At 34.0% G+C, this 16,544-nt stretch overlaps 2 protein-coding genes across 2 annotated transcripts; one reads left to right on the forward strand and one right to left on the reverse strand.

Annotated features, from left to right (window-relative positions):
- Window positions 1-218: 218 nt before the first annotated feature.
- Window positions 219-3,082, reverse strand: LOC133333721 (E3 UFM1-protein ligase 1 homolog). Its single transcript, XM_061542009.1, has 7 exons — window positions 2,964-3,082; window positions 2,664-2,862; window positions 1,316-2,604; window positions 1,091-1,244; window positions 856-1,021; window positions 433-780; window positions 219-366 (listed from the first exon to the last, which is right to left on the reverse strand). Exons 1-7 carry the CDS (start codon window positions 3,038-3,040, stop codon window positions 227-229), a joined length of 2,373 nt encoding a protein of 790 aa, XP_061397993.1. The 5' UTR covers window positions 3,041-3,082; the 3' UTR covers window positions 219-226.
- A 2,434-nt stretch (window positions 3,083-5,516) lies between these two features.
- LOC133333761 (E3 ubiquitin-protein ligase RNF123) lies at window positions 5,517-15,794 on the forward strand. The gene is made up of 16 exons (XM_061542053.1): window positions 5,517-5,701; window positions 5,775-6,021; window positions 6,366-6,511; window positions 7,159-7,641; window positions 7,708-7,971; window positions 8,036-8,318; window positions 8,381-8,687; window positions 10,262-10,307; window positions 10,386-10,539; window positions 10,612-10,800; window positions 10,873-10,986; window positions 11,043-11,332; window positions 11,384-11,744; window positions 11,802-12,167; window positions 15,174-15,420; window positions 15,478-15,794. The coding sequence occupies exons 1-16, from the start codon at window positions 5,517-5,519 to the stop codon at window positions 15,792-15,794; spliced, it is 3,999 nt and encodes a 1,332-aa protein (XP_061398037.1).
- The last annotated feature ends 750 nt before the right edge of the window (window positions 15,795-16,544 follow it).

Genomic DNA, 16,544 nt, shown 5'->3' on the forward strand with positions numbered 1-16,544 from the left:
TTCAACAAAATAACTTTAAATGCAAATATGTCAAAATTTCTTGGTGTTCCGACTCGGATAAGCAATCCTCCGATCCTCTCAAGTTCATAACCTTTACTAATAAAAATAATTAATATAAAAATCTCAAACTTTACAAAAAGTTTTTGAAAGAAATAAAAAACAGTGGAAGAAAAACAAATATTGCAATGGAATTATATATACGCAAATATAACCAACAAACCACAATTTATTCTGACTTCGATAGACCCGGCTTTTCAAATGTGGCAGCCAATTGTTTAATTTGGGGTTCCAATTCAGACAATTCATTATTTGCCGTGGCATATTCTTCTGAATCGGCTGATAGACGTAAAACGCTAATAACCAAATCTGTAAAAGAAAGTAGAGAAAGATTTGTAATTGAATTTGGTTTTAAATTTCCTAGAAGAAACTCACCATGATATTTGGTTAGCAATTTATTTTGCTCATCAGCCATTGAGGGATTAATAAATGCCAAAATTTGTGATACAAATTTACCGCTGGCATGCAGAATACAACCGGTAATGGTGGTAAACAAAATCAACGAAGTTAAATGCAATATCAATGCAGGTTCAGAACATTGTTGCAATTGTTCCAATAGCTTTTCACGATGTTGTATTATTAATTGACGATCTTTTTTCTTATCCACCTTCTTGACAATCATACTGCAGATTTTCAAAACATTTTCAGTGGCCAAAACAAATTCATCAATTGTTTTATTTATGGCTTTATTGAGTTCCAAAAGGACAGTTTTATAATCACCACCTAAACAAGAGAGAAGGACAGGATAAATAAAATCTTCAAAGGATATAAATTTATTTGTGAAAAAAAAACACCCACCACACTCTTGGGCCAATTTGTTACGTTGATCCACATTCAAATTTGGATTTTTCACCTCAATTTGACATTCGTTGGCAATGTAGAGTATCAGTTCATTGCTGATATCATTGCCCAAGGATTTGAGTAAATATTTCATTAAATCTTGTTGGGCTTGGGCGGGGAAGAGCTAAAAAAAATATATTTATAATTCAAATTTATTTAAATTATTTTTTTTTTTTTTTTTGTTATAAAATACCTTGAGACCCTTTTCATATAGTCTGAGATCAACCAATAAAGTATTGATTTTCTCTTGCACACCTGCGTGAGTTTGTCCACTACCAGCCGCACTTTTTTGCAGGGTGATTTCATATAATTCCTGGGCCTTTGTTAAGGCCAATTGGTTAAGTTGTCTATAAAGAAAAATATCAAAATAAATTAAAAAAAGAAAGTAAAGAAAGATTTTCTTGAATCGATTACTTACTCATGATACAGGCTGGCAATATCCTCATTCAAATCATCAATGCCCAGTGACGAAGTTTCCTTTTCCAAGATTTTGACAATGTCATTAATGGTGACCAATTCCAATTGTTTTTTGGCACCACTGTTACCACCACTACCTCGGGTATTGGTGCCAACATCTTCATCATCATCACTGTCGAAATCATTTTTACCACCCTTCTTACCGCCACGTGGGTGTTTCTTGGTAGATTTTGTTTTAGTTTCACGGCCCTGGGAACCACCACCAGCCTTACCAGAAGCGGCCTTTTTACGTCGTTCATCACGTTTATCCAATTTATCATCGTCATCATCATCACCACCACGACGTTGGGCAGATTTTGCAGCCAATGCCTTGGTCGCAATATATTGCTGATAACTGCCATTGTCCACCGAAGTCTTGGCCTTGGTGCAGGCCAATTCACGACATGGCTGTGTTAATTCTTCCAAATATTGTGGGGTAAATACAACTGATGATCCCGAATTGGCACCAATCAGCACAAAATTAGGTAACGCCGAACTATTTTTAGCCATAATGGCCTCGAAGAGCTCTTCCCTATCCGAAGATGTCATATTGGAAGGCAACAATGTGGATAAATCAACAAATTGTTTAGCAGCCGAAAGGGCAGGCATAACAGTCAATTCAATCAGCTTCGAACTGACAGCGCAACGTTTCAAATATACCAATTCCTCATCGGGAAATTGTTTTGTAATAAATTGTTTGGCATTTGTGATGCCCAGCTTGTTGATGGCATCATATTCCAAGAAACCATTTTGACGATAGAAATTATTAACCCAATCCGACTGCATTTTAGCATAAACATTGGGAACATATTGAGCATTAGCCAATTTCGATGTAACATGGCCTGCGGGGTTTATTTCATCCACAAGAGTATGGAATATCTTTTGTTGTATATTAATTTGCTGCAATATAACCGATACATTTGTGGGTCTGGTCAAGGCAGCCAAGGCGCCACGTATTTTGGCTTTACATCTTTGCAGATAGGCTTGGGTAAAGAATACACGAGGATTTGAGGGATCTTGTCGTCCCTTGATTATTTTACCCAAATGTTTTTCCAAAACATCTCTTTGCAAGAAATCTGAGGGGAGATCAAATTGTTCTGTCAAATCATTGACAGATATTTCACCTTTTTGGGCCAATTTTTCATTAATTTCCTGTGCAATATAGGTGATGTAATCCTCGTCTATCAATTGGCCCAATATGTGATGTATACTTGGATTTTCCAAGGCAATCTTCTTGGCCACCTCCTCAATCTGTAAATAAATTATATTTTAATACCTATGAAACAATACTGACGGTCTTAGGTACTTACCCTACTCAAATCCACATTTAAATTTTTGCTAACTTCCACCAAATTTACACGACCACCATTGGCATACAGCTCATCCTGTACCTCACGTTCCAAATGCTCGGGTGTAATATACTCTTTACCGTCATTTGTAAATACCACTTCAATTAATTTCTTTTCCAGCAACAAGGTTACAATTTCAACACAATTGTGTTCGGATAATCTAGATTCCGAGAAGTGGTTAAAAAATAAATTATAAATACACTGTTCCTTATTGAGTTGGCACTTTGAAACACGGTAGCCGACCGTCGTATGTCAACTTACTTTTGCAGCGTCGACGTTAGCTGAGCCTTTTGGAAATCGGCTGCCAATCGTTTAACTTCATCCCAATCTGTTGACATTTTGTTTATTTTTATTTATTGAACGCGATTTTAATAAAATTATAGTATAATTTATATAAATTTAAAGGAATTTTAATGTTTTTTTAACCGAAATGAAACCAACAGAGCCAACAGAGAGCTAAAACTGTAACGTCAACACTCTCGAACAGCTGTTGTTTAGAGTTGTGTAGTTCATAAATGGAATAGTTCAATTGAATGCTTCACTGAAGAGAACTACTGAATTAGTATTTTATTTGCATGGAATGTATTTGTGGTATTCTTTTATGGTCTGTTCCCGTACTGCAAGAATGTACTCGATTTTACTATTTTCTTCGATATTATAAAGGAAAAAAGTGTTATCGGAGTAAAAAATAGTAGATTCTTGCAATACGGGAACAGGCCATTAATAATTTAAGGGGACCTCCCCCATTCTCGATTTTAAATTTTCAAGATTTTCATTGTCTTCGCTCCAAAATTAAGAAAATGGTGGACCTTTGAAATTTTATTTGGAAATTGGCATATTTTTGACCACACAGTAAGTTAAAAAATAAGGAAGTTCTTCACCGATTAACTTTATCCTAGTTCATACGATAGCTATACACCAGAGAAACGTGTCAAAATTTGGAACTGATAGAATTATTATTTTTTGAGTTATTGTGCCCGCCATTCGTAAAACACTGCTTCGCGGAAAAATGCGTTTAAAGTTTGAGAATCACTCTTGCCGTCACTTGATGCTGACACAATAAATCGACTTGAAGAGTTCTTGAGATTTTTACTTGAAATTTTGTAAAAAATTTCGCTTAATTTGCCAAGTGTTTTATCTAACGAACTGGACGAGATTATAGTTTATCATCGAATACAAATTCGAGCGAAAATTGGTTTAAAGATTTCGTTTTTATACAACAGCCAGCCAAAAATGATTTATAGATATTTTTAGACGGTGTCTACATATGGGTGCATGGTCCTATACCTTCTATTTTAAATAGAAAGTGGAGTAGTTGGAGGAGGAGTTAAATAATAAAAAAAAAATAATAAATTAAATGAGTTAAAAATATTTCTCCAATGATTTTAATTTGTTTAAAAAATTGATCGATTCCAAAACATAAAGTCCAATAAAATTTAAACGTGAGCACTCACAGTATTGAGTTAGAGTATAGAAGGAAATTGCAGAATACCTATGAAATTGGCGCCCAACATAACCAATGAAGTGCTTTATTGAAATTTCAATTACCTCTTTAGACTCGGACAGTCATGGCATTGCCTAGGGTCTAGGAGGAAATTGCAGAATGCCTATGAATCCAAGACAGCCGAATCGAAATTGGCGAACAACATAACCAATAAAGTGCTTCTTGAAATTTTTGGATTCTTGGAAAAATATTCTTTAAAAAATTCATTCCTCGCCAATTCTTGGTGCTTGAAAAAATATGTTTTAAAAAATACATGCCTCTTTGGATATTCAGGTCTATTTTGGGTTCTTGAAAAATCCACGCCTATTTTGGGTTTTTGAAAAAATATTGTTTGAAAATTTCAATATTTTTATTATATATTTATACCTCAATAATCCAAAATCTTTCGGAAGGCATTCTTCCAATTAAATTAATCTAATAGGGTTACCGAGATCGACTTTTTTGGGTGCTTGCAAAAAATAGTCTTTAAAAAAACCACGCTTATTTTGGGTGATTAAAAAAATATTCTCTAAAAATTCCACGACTATTTTCGGTGCTTGAAAAATATTCTTAAAAAATTAACATATTTGATGATGTTTTCTAAAAATCAACGTCTATCCATGGTTTATTAAAAATATATTATTAAAAAAAATTAACTAATTATATCGAATTATATTCAATTTCAATATTTTTATTATATTTATTATTTTTAATAACTCAAATAATCCAAAATCTTTCTGAAGGCATTCCTCCCAATAAATTAATCTATTAGGGTTAACTAGATCGACTTTTAAACTAATCGAAGAACAACATTTGTTATCGATAGTGCTGCCATTATCGCCGACCTGTGGTATCCCTAAACGTCAAATCTCCCTATGTCCCTTTCTCAACAAAACGCTCTACTTCTTCATCCCATTCGTAAATTTTCTATTTCTCCACTATGTGTTTCTTCTTTATCGGGCATTTTTTCTTCTCTCTCCCATTTGTAGCAGAACGTTGGAACGTTTTTAATTTGCGAAAGGCATCATTCACAATACATTCAGTTATTGGGAAGAATCCTTGCTGTGCAGTACATTTGGCCGTAGTGGAAAAAAATTCATTTTCTTTTATATATTTTTTTATTTGAATATATGTATATACATATATTCGAATATTTTTTGTACAAAATTTCAACAATAATTAATAAGAAATTTAAAAAAAATCTAATTGGAATGACGGAAGTGGTGCGAAAACAGATAATTTAAATAATTCCCTTTGGCATGAATAAAAAATTTTAAATTTTGCAATAACAACAACAACGAGGAGACGGAAGAAAGAATAAAACGGAAATAATGTCTATTGCAAAATTATTTGTTAAAGTTTTTGGTGAAGATATTTTTAAAACTCAAAATCAGCAAGATGTAAATGGAGATGGCGAGGATGAGGAGGGTAAACGGAGTTCAACAGGAGCAGCTGGTCCCGGTGGCAGTGGTGGCGGCATTAGTTCATGTGATAATGGTGGCCTTACATTACCCGAGTAAGTGTTTACTCAATGTGCTGTAATTTATCCTTGTCATCCTTTCTAAATTTAGCCAATTATCTTATTGCAGACAAATGGTCTTGGTGAAGTCATGGCTAAAGGGAAAGCTAGACGACATCGATGCCAGCTGTCAAGATGCCATCGCACAGCAACAATTGGAAATGCGGTCAAGGCTGGGACCGGAATTCGTAATATTCGATATTGATTTTTCATCAACGGTGCGCATAGCCAACGACCGTTTAACGGTTCGGTCACAGGGTAGCTTCAATACCATTAAGGCAAATGTTTGCGTTTTCGGCGGTCGTTGGATGTATGAGGTAATTGTCCTAGTTCTCGGTTCAGTTCGGTTCTAGTCTAGTAGTGTTATTGTTATGATTGTTTATTGATGCCGTCGTCGTGTCGTTTGGGCCCGAGACGCACAGACACACACACACACGACAAGAATCAATGACCTTTCCTACTCTGCTTTGATTTGAGTGGGGAGGTAGGCTTTTTCGTACGAACAAACGAACACATGCCGCATGCTTCCTCCTCACTGCACTGCAGTGCTGGCTGGTGTGAGATGTAAACAAAACAAAAACTAATCAAAAACTACTTTCACTTTCTTTGTTATTTTTATTTATGATTTCCTTTTTCACATTTTTCTGCTTTCCTTTTGCAGGTCCAACTACACACCAAAGGAGTGATGCAAGCGGGTTGGTGTTCCAAAAAATGTGTCTTCAATGAAAACAGCGGTGTGGGAGATTCAAAACTTAGCTATGGCTATGATGGCAGCAAACAACAAAGTTGGCATATATCAACGGCAAAGTAAGTGTGAGGATGTGGAGACTAGGAAAATGATGATGGGTTCAAAGAAAACATTAATTTTGGGGTCACGTAAATTTGTAGTAGTTTCCGGGTATCTCCAACTACTGATTAATGGGGGAGAAATTTTTTTTGGTGGAATTGCTGATTAAGCAGATAAGAATTTGCGAAAAAAAGTTTTCCAATTAATTTAAAAATTGTTGGGGTAGGGAAAGAAGCCAGGAAAGTTTTCGATATTTTAATAGGAGAACATGGAAGCATTTAATTGATTTTCGCATATTTTTTTAAATATTTCCTGGGAGCGCCAATTGTAAAATTATGAATTTCAAACAAAAACCGTAGCATACTTTCAGGCGGAAAAAAAATTCTGCTTGGATTTTAAAATAACATTCCAATTGGAAAAGCTAAAAACAGAAGTTAGCCGTTTTCCTTATAGAAGATCAAAACTCCTTGTGAAGGTCCTTGAAAAATATTCTTCAAAAAACCCACGCCTTGCGTAGGTCCTTGAAAATATCCTTTAAAAAATCCACGCCTTTGTTTGTTGGTTTTAAAAATCCATTTTTTTTTACTTGCTGCAAAAAATAGTTTTTTACAAGATCCTAATCTTTTTAATTTATTTTTCAAACCCATTTTCATTTCCTTTTTTCCAGATATGGTGAAAAGTGGCAAGTTGGTGATATTATCGGCATTACCTTGGATATTGAAAATGAAGAGATCACCTATTATCGTAATGGCATTTCAATGGGTGTGGCATTTTCGAAATTGGAAAAAGGTCCGGGCATTACATTTTTCCCAGCCATCTCATTGGGCTACAATCAAAGTGTACAGGCAAATTTTGGCAATAATCCTTTTAAATATCCAGTGGCCAATTATATGCCCCTAATGGCGGAGCCAATTGTGCAATTAAAAAAATCGGAATTGTTATTAAATTATTTAGTGAATATGTCAACCATAGTGGCGAGATATAATTGTGAAAAGGCCAAGAAGATGAAAGAAGATAAATTGTCAACTAAGAAGACCGTCTATGTGGTCTTTTGCACATTGATTATAGAATATTTATCGCCATTGCTATTCAATAGCTATATTATTGAGAGTAAACTATTGCAGACCATAAGGCAGTTGGGGCAAAGGAGGTAGGTTGATTTTGTTTTATTTATTTTTTTAATTTGAAATAATTTCTTTTTTTGTTTTCCTTTTAGATGTGAAAGCGATAGTGTGCAACCTGGCCACTCGGAAAGTCCCTTGGGTGCTTTATTGGATATTTTGTGGAATTATTTGGAGGTGGAGGAAATGAAATTTATTTTGAAAAAATTGGCAAATTCATTGCTTTGTGAATACACACAAACCAATAAGGGTTTGGATTATGGCCAACAATGTGAGGCCTTGCAGACACTCATTGGTCTATGCAATCACAAGCGCTGCCGTAAAATATATTTGGAATTTAAGTTTTTCAAGAAGCATTTGTAAGTATTCAATTTTTTACAATATAAATTCCTTTTTTAACGCCTACTTTTCCCCTCCTTACAGCTTAGCCTTATTAATGTATATTCGCCCACCGGAATTCACATTCATGCAGTTCCTTATACCCGATCACTTGGCCTGGACGGAGGGTATTGGTGGTCCCAAACATAAATATATGTCTATGGTGGAGAAAATTGCCAAATCTACAGAATTGGTTTATGTCCTACAAAAGACCCTATTGTTGACTTTACTTATAAATGATGATGGTGATGCCGTGACAGCCTCAAGTCGTAAAATTTTCCTGGCCAAACTGCGTCGATATGTTATGGATTTGAGTATGGAACAAAGGGTATGAGACACGTTAATTACAAAAATTAAAATAAAATGTTAATAATTTTATTTCTTTTGAAGCCCTTCCACTCCATATTTTTTATGCAATCCAGCATTTTACATCCCATTGAGAGTACGGTGGCTTTGGCCTTTATTTGCATACTCATCGATGTCACAAAAACGGCCTTTGAAAAAGAAATGATCGGCATGCCAGTGGAAATATTACCGCGCTATTTTTATGATGGTAGTTTTGAATATCAACATTTTGATCGTGTCGGTGGGGTGTTGTCACATTTGCGCAAGGTGCATCGCAATGATATTCAACAGCATTTGGGTATGGAGAGAACATTGGAATTGTTGGAAGATGATCGTATGATAGCGGATTTAAGTGAGTAGAGAAAATGAAGCAAGAGAATATTTTTTTTAATTCAGTGAAAGAGGCCAAGAAGACCTCTAAAAGAAGACTAGAAGTTATACATTCTTGAAGACCAGAATTCCTTTCTATCGCAAACCAGATGATCTTCTTATAGCATACGTAAATGTCTTCTCAAAGAAAACGGGAAAGGTTTACAAGACGATCTTCTTTTAGCAGACCAGAAAGTTATCCTTTAGAATACCTGAAGATGTATAGGAGATCAAAAGGTCTTCTTATATGGAATCAGAAGGTCTTCTTATAGGAGATCAGATGGTGTTCTAATAGGAGATCAGAAGGTGTTCTTATAGGATATCAGAAGGTGTTATTTTATGAGACCAGAAGGTCTTCTTATAGAAGACTAAAAGCTCCCCTCATAGAAGACCAATTGGTCTTCTTATAGAATATCAAAATGTCTTGCTTTAGAAGACCTGTAGGTCTTTTCACAGAAGACAAGAAGATATTTTCATAGAAGTCCAGAAAGTTTTCTCGTAGAATACTAGGATGTATTCTCGTAGAAGACTAGTATGTCTTTCGATAGAGGTCCAGAAGGTATTTTTAAAGAAGACCGATAGGCCCAAACGACTGGAATATCTTCCAATAGAAGGTTTCCTTATAGAAGACCTGAAGGTCGTCTCATAGAAGACTTAAAGATCTTCTCATAGATGAACACCAGGTTTTTTTATAGAAGGTCATGAGAATAGAATCCCACTAGGTCCTCTCATAGAAGAAGAGACCAACAGGTTTTCCTTTAGAAGACCTCTAGCTGTTCTCAAGAATGTCTAGAAAGTCTTCTCACCAAAAAATATTACTAAAAAATAAGTGGCTCTTGGGCTTCGAAAAAATACTCCTAAGAAATTAGCGGTTCTGGGACTTCAAAAAAATATCTTCCAATAGAAGGTTTCCTTATAGAAGACCTGAAAGTCGTCTCATAGAAGACTTAAAGGTCTTCTCATAGAAAATATCCTTTTAAAAGATTCGTGATTTTTTGGGCTTCAATTTTTTTTAAAATCCGCTCTTTCTTGAACTTCGAAAAATAATTTTGCAAAAATCCACTCTTAGACTTTGAAAAAATATTCCTTAAAAATTCACGTTTGCTTGGGCTTAAAAAAAATATTCATTTAAAAAATTCACGCCTAGGGTTATCTGAACAAAAATTCATTTCAAAAATTCACGCCTAGGGGTTCCTAAAAAAATATCCATTTCAAAAATCTACGCCTAGGAATTCTTAAAAAATATTCATTTCAAAAATCCACGCCTACGGGTTCTGGAAAAAACATCCATTTCAAAAATCCCTAGGGGTTATTGAAAAAATATTAATTTAAAAAATCCTCGGCCAGGGTTCTTGAGAAAATAAAGAATCCACATCATGGGGATCTTGAAAAATATTGAAAAATCCAGACCTAAGGATTCTTGAAAAAATATTCATTTAAAAAATCCAGGCCAATGGCTGAAAGAGTCTCTTGAAAAATAAATTCATTAAAAAATCTACGCCTATGACTCAAGGTGTTCTTGAAAAAAAAAAAATAATTTTTGTTGTCTCTTTCCAGCTGGTGAATCATTAAATTCCGTCTCCATTGTTAGCCGTCCAATTGGGTATGTACTATTGGAATATCTTTGGAATCCATGCACAAAATGTTCAATATGTGCAAATCAATTTTTTATAATCGACAGAAATTCAACAGCATTTACAACCTTCCTGAATCCGCGAATAAATCAGGTGTTTGAAGTCAAACCTGGTAATAGCAGAACTGATGCTTCCCTATATGATTTATTGGATCTATGTGTCTTATATTATTATTGTGTGGGCCATAAATATATTGTTAAAGTGAGTTAGCATCAGAAAATTTCCAATATTTGAAAAAAAAAAAATCAAATTTTTAATTTTCTCCTTCCTTAGATCGCCTCTGTACGCGATGAAATAGCTGCCTTAAATGATGTCCTTCTAGAAACTAAATATTATCGTGAAGATGTTGAAAAGAAGTTACAGGTGTTGGAAGATCATGCCAGTGTTTGCATGGATGAACAGCATACGCATGTGGTATCGGAATTGAGAACCAAATTTAGTCAAAGGGAAAATGTTTTTGCGGTAAGTCGTGAAAAGAGTTAAAAAAAAGAAGAAATTAAGAGAAAAAAATAATTTTTCTTTTGTTTATTAAAGAAACGTTCTATTGAATTGGCACGCAAGCAGGCTTGGTATCGTGCAGTGGCATTGGGCCCCAAAAGACGTTCGCTGTTGATATGGCTGCTGGATAAGGCCCTAAAGACTTTAAATGTAAGTTCGGAAAAAAATTCTTCTTGAGAATTTAATATTTTTATTTTCTTTTCCAGGCCTCCTCCCATGAGGGTCCCCTATTTGCATTTGTTCCTGAGGTTTATATTAACATTCTACCCATCCTTTTGGATACCGTTATGGATTTCAGTAATCATGATTTAGTTGTGCAATTTGAAATGCAAGATTCCGAGGGAGTTATAAATGCAGTTGCGAATTTTTTGAGTTTACATTCCGCGGATCCTCGAATTGTATTGGCTTCGTGTAAGGATTCTTTGTTACAGGCTTTGGGTACCTTGACATGTCACAAGGCGGGTATTCAAGCCCTTGAGAGGGCACCAATGAAAAGGTAAAGTAAAAAATTTGAATTAAGAATATTTCAAAATTTATTTATTTTCAGTCAAATGGCCCTGGTCAATGCCCTGCTGCGACCCTATGAAAGTCGTGCCTGGGGCCAAAGTAATTGGTTAATATTACGTTTCTGGTTGGGTCAAGGTTTTGCCTATCGTGATGCCCGTCAACCCTGTGTTTGGCAGGGCGGCAATTCTCCCATGCATTTTGGCCTGTGTCGTTCACGTTCCAAAAATGAAACACATACCGGTCTGCTGCACAACATTGCACCGGCAAATCCGTCCAAACATTATCAAGATTTGATTGGATCGAAATTAAGTGAAGATGAGCCCTTTGCTACGGCATTTTTAAACTCCGTACTAAGTCAATTGAATTGGGCATTTTCGGAATTTATATTATTACTGCAGGAGGTAAGTGGAATTTTTCGATCTATAAATTCGTTGATTATTTTCTGTTTTTTTCTCCAGATCCAAAACACCGCCCACCGTCAGGAGAATACCAAATTCGAGCCAAAACAATTGAAAATCTGTTCCATGTGTTTTGAGTTGACCGTCTCGTTGATGCGTTGTTTGGAAATGATAATAACCGTGGCGCCAGATATATTCCATGATCCCTGTCGGGCCAATAGTGATTTGGTTTTAAATCGTGTCTGCCAGTTGATAAGTCAGGTGTTGTCACGCGTCACAGTCCCACCGGGCTGCTTTCAATTTGTTGTCGACATGTGTTCATCCTCGTTGAATGCAGTAACCCATTTTCCCATTATCACTGCAGCATTGGGTATTCTTTTGGCCCTGTTCAAGGATGAAATAGATAATGATAAAAATCCATCCAAGGTAAGTACGAGAATACTTTTAAAGGGTCCAAAGAGTTGTAGAGATTCTGAAGAATATTTTTTTAAGAATCCGAAGAAGCCACAGGCGTGGATTTTTTAAATGAATATTTTTTAAGAAGCCATAGGCGTGGATTTTTTAAATTAATATTTTTTAAGAAACCATAGGCGTGGATTTTTTAAATGAATATTTTTTTAAGAAGCCATAGGCGTGGATTTTTTAAATGAATATTTTTTCCAAGAAGCCATAGGCGTGGATTTTTTAAATGAATATTTTTTCCAAGAAGCCATAGGCGTGGATTTTTTAACCGAATCCTTTTTTTAAGGAGCCATAGGCGTGGATTTTTTAAATGAACATTTTTTCAAGAAACCATGGGAGTGGATTTTTTTAATGAAAATTTTTTCAAGAAGCCATAGGCGTGGATTTTTTAAATGAACATTTTTGGATTTTTTAACCGAATATTTTTCAAGAAGCCATAGGCGTGGATTTTTTAAATGAACATTTTTTCAAGAAGCCATAGGCGTGGATTTTTTAAATGAACATTTTTCAAGAAGCCATAGGCGTGGATTTTTTAAATGAACATTTTTTCAAGAAGCCATAGGCGTGGATTTTTAATTGAACATTTTTTTCAAGAAGCCATAGGGCTGGATTTTTATATGAACATTTTTTCAAGAAGCCATAGGCGTGGATTTTTTAAATGAACATTTTTTCAAGAAGCCATAGGCGTGGATTTTTTAAATGAACATTTTTTTTCAAGAAGCCATAGGCGTGGATTTTTTAAATGAACATTTTTTCAAGAAGCCATAGGCGTGGATTTTTTAAATGAACATTTTTTCAAGAAGCCATAGGCGTGGATTTTTTAAATGAACATTTTTTCAAGAAGCCATAGGCGTGGATTTTTTAAATGAACATTTTTTCAAGAAGCCATAGGCGTGGATTTTTTAAATGAATATTTTTTCAAGAAGCCATAGGCGTGGATTTTTTTAATGAAAATTTTTTCAATAAGCCATAGGCGTGGATTTTTTTAATGAAAATTTTTTCAAGAAGCCATAGGCGTGGATTTTTTAAATGAACATTTTTGGATTTTTTAACCGAATATTTTTCAAGAAGCCATAGGCGTGGATTTTTTAAATGAACATTTTTTCAAGAAGCCATAGGCGTGGATTTTTTAAATGAACATTTTTTCAAGAAGCCATAGGCGTGGATTTTTTAAATGAACATTTTTTCAAGAAGCCATAGGCGTGGATTTTTAAATGAACATTTTTTTCAAGAAGCCATAGGCGTGGATTTTTTAAATGAACATTTTTTCAAGAAGCCATAGGCGTGGATTTTTTAAATGAACATTTTTTCAAGAAGCCATAGGCGTGGATTTTTTAAATGAACATTTTTTCAAGAAGCCATAGGCGTGGATTTTTTAAATGAACATTTTTTCAAGAAGCCATAGGCGTGGATTTTTTAAATGAACATTTTTTCAAGAAGCCATAGGCGTGGATTTTTTAAATGAACATTTTTTCAAGAAGCCATAGGCGTGGATTTTTTAAATGAACATTTTTTCAAGAAGCCATAGGCGTGGATTTTTTAAATGAACATTTTTTCAAGAAGCCATAGGCGTGGATTTTTTAAATGAACATTTTTTCAAGAAGCCATAGGCGTGGATTTTTTAAATGAACATTTTTTCAAGAAGCCATAGGCGTGGATTTTTTAAATGAACATTTTTTCAAGAAGCCATAGGCGTGGATTTTTTAAATGAACATTTTTTCAAGAAGCCATAGGCGTGGATTTTTTAAATGAACATTTTTTCAAGAAGCCATAGGCGTGGATTTTTTAAATGAACATTTTTTCAAGAAGCCATAGGCGTGGATTTTTTAAATGAACATTTTTTCAAGAAGCCATAGGCGTGGATTTTTTAAATGAACATTTTTTCAAGAAGCCATAGGCGTGGATTTTTTAAATGAACATTTTTTCAAGAAGCCATAGGCGTGGATTTTTTAAATGAACATTTTTTCAAGAAGCCATAGGCGTGGATTTTTTAAATGAACATTTTTTCAAGAAGCCATAGGCGTGGATTTTTTAAATGAACATTTTTTCAAGAAGCCATAGGCGTGGATTTTTTAAATGAACATTTTTTCAAGAAGCCATAGGCGTGGATTTTTTAAATGAACATTTTTTCAAGAAGCCATAGGCGTGAATTTTTTACATGAAAATTTTTTCAAGAAGCCATAGGCGTGAATTTTTTAAAAGAACATTTTTTCAAGAAGCCATAGGCGTGGATTTTTTAAATGAACATTTTTTCAAGAAGCCATAGGCGTGGATTTTTTAAATGAAGAAGTTTTTTCAGAGACCCAGAAAACTTTTTTTTTTTTCAGGGACTCAGAAAACTTTATTTTTTGGAGAACCTTGAGGGACCTGAAAGCTTAATTTTTTGTGAACAGCTTTTCAGGAACAAAGAGCTCCGATTTTTATCAATGGTACTTTAAGCTTTATTTTTTTAGAAACTATTTTTTCCAGGAACCTACAAATCTTTATTTTTTTAGAGAATATTTTTTGAAAGACCTAAAAAGATTTGGTTTTTATAGAATATTTTCATGGACCTAGAAAGCTTTCGTTTTTTTAATATTTTTGCAGGGACCACGTAATCGTTTAGTTTTTAAAGAATATTTTTCAGGGACTTTGAAAGCTTTAATTTCCTAGAGAATATTTTTTAGCTTAAAAGCTCAATTTTTTGGGAGTAGTAGATTTTTTCAGGGACGGAAAGCTTTGATTTTGGAGTAGTTCATGTATTGTTGTTTATGATATGATTAAGTGATATTCTGTTAATTTTAAGCTTTTGGAGTGGTCCATGTAATGAAGTTTTTGGAATCGCTCATGGCCCTTTGTGCTAGGTTCTCGTTTATGAAATAAAATTGAATTGAAAATTGATTTTTCATTCTTGGACATATAAAGCTATCTACTTGGAGAGAATAATTTTGCGTAACCTAGAAAGCTTTTCCAACAATTTTCCTTTTTCAGGTCACCCGAGTCTGTCGTGCCCTTCTGACTGATCCCAGCTTCCAGTTTGCCAATTTGGAATTTGCTTTGGGCGAAATTAAGACACCCATTTTACAACAAAGTGAAATTCCCCGAGGCAATTTTGATCCATCTACTCGGGCCCATATTGATCCACTGACTAACGATGTGCGAATACCACAGCCAACTACCTCCAGCCTTAAGAAGATAAGGGCCGATCCTCCAATACTGAAATTTAGTCTGAATGATTGTGAGTACTTTCGAATACAATATTTTGGATTATTTTATAATTTTTTTTATTCAAAAGTTCCCAGTCATGTCACCAGCGAAGAAATTGAAAAAGTCAAAACGCTTATTGATTTGCTAAAAGCCAAACAATCACTGCTGTCGGATATAACATTACCCTCAGAAGATTCATTGTGTCCAATTTGTTGTGCCAAACCGATAGCGGTGCTATTCACGCCCTGCAAACATCAATCGTGTAGCAATTGTATTCTGCAACATCTAATGAATTCGAAAGTTTGTTTCTATTGTAAGACACCGATACAGACCATAGAGGCCTCAGATGGTTCAATTATTTATCACAATGCGGAATATTTACAAACGCCGGCGGCCATATTTTAGGAACTTGAATTTGAAAAGATTTTTTTTCGAAGGAGTAAAGGAAAATACAGAATCATGCAAATGACCCACCCTTTTTAAAAAGAAAAAAAAAAAAAATAATAATAGATTACAATCTCATAAATTTATTCTAGTCATTTATTTATTTCTAAATTAAAATAATTGTTCATTATTATTAATAGTATTAGAATTTTTTTATTATTATTATTATAATTAGTGCTGCTGAATATGAAGCAAAAAACAAACAAACATACATACCTTTCAACACTGCCTAAAATTTTTGTTACAAATTGGATATTTTATCCATTATTTATTTTTTATTGAAATTTGATTATTGTTAAGCATTTATTATTATTTTTTGAAACAAAAATAGCATGATTATAGTTTTGAAAACTTGAATACAACAAATTATTGCATTTATTATTACTGACTGTAAATAAGTATTTTTTATTATATAAACTAAACAGAAAAACGGATCTTTTACACAAATTTATCAAATTCTAAACAAAGAATCGAAAAAATGAAAAGCAACCGCCACATATTATAATTATACATTAAAAAGAAAATATACAATATTTTGCTTGCAAAGCTTTTTTAAAAATAAATTAATAATTATTTTCCCATACAAAAACAAAAAATCAATAAAACTGCCATTGGTAAAAAAAAGCTATTGAAATTTATCATATACATCGAATATCACTTTATTTTTATTTTATCTTTCAGAAGATTGCAGACCTGATGTCGGTGAGCGGT

This window comes from Musca vetustissima, unplaced genomic scaffold (genome assembly GCF_032173495.1).
Source record: "Musca vetustissima isolate MV318-11 ecotype Yass unplaced genomic scaffold, APGP_CSIRO_Mvet_v1 utg2483, whole genome shotgun sequence".
In the NCBI taxonomy this organism is placed as follows: domain Eukaryota; kingdom Metazoa; phylum Arthropoda; class Insecta; order Diptera; family Muscidae; genus Musca; species Musca vetustissima.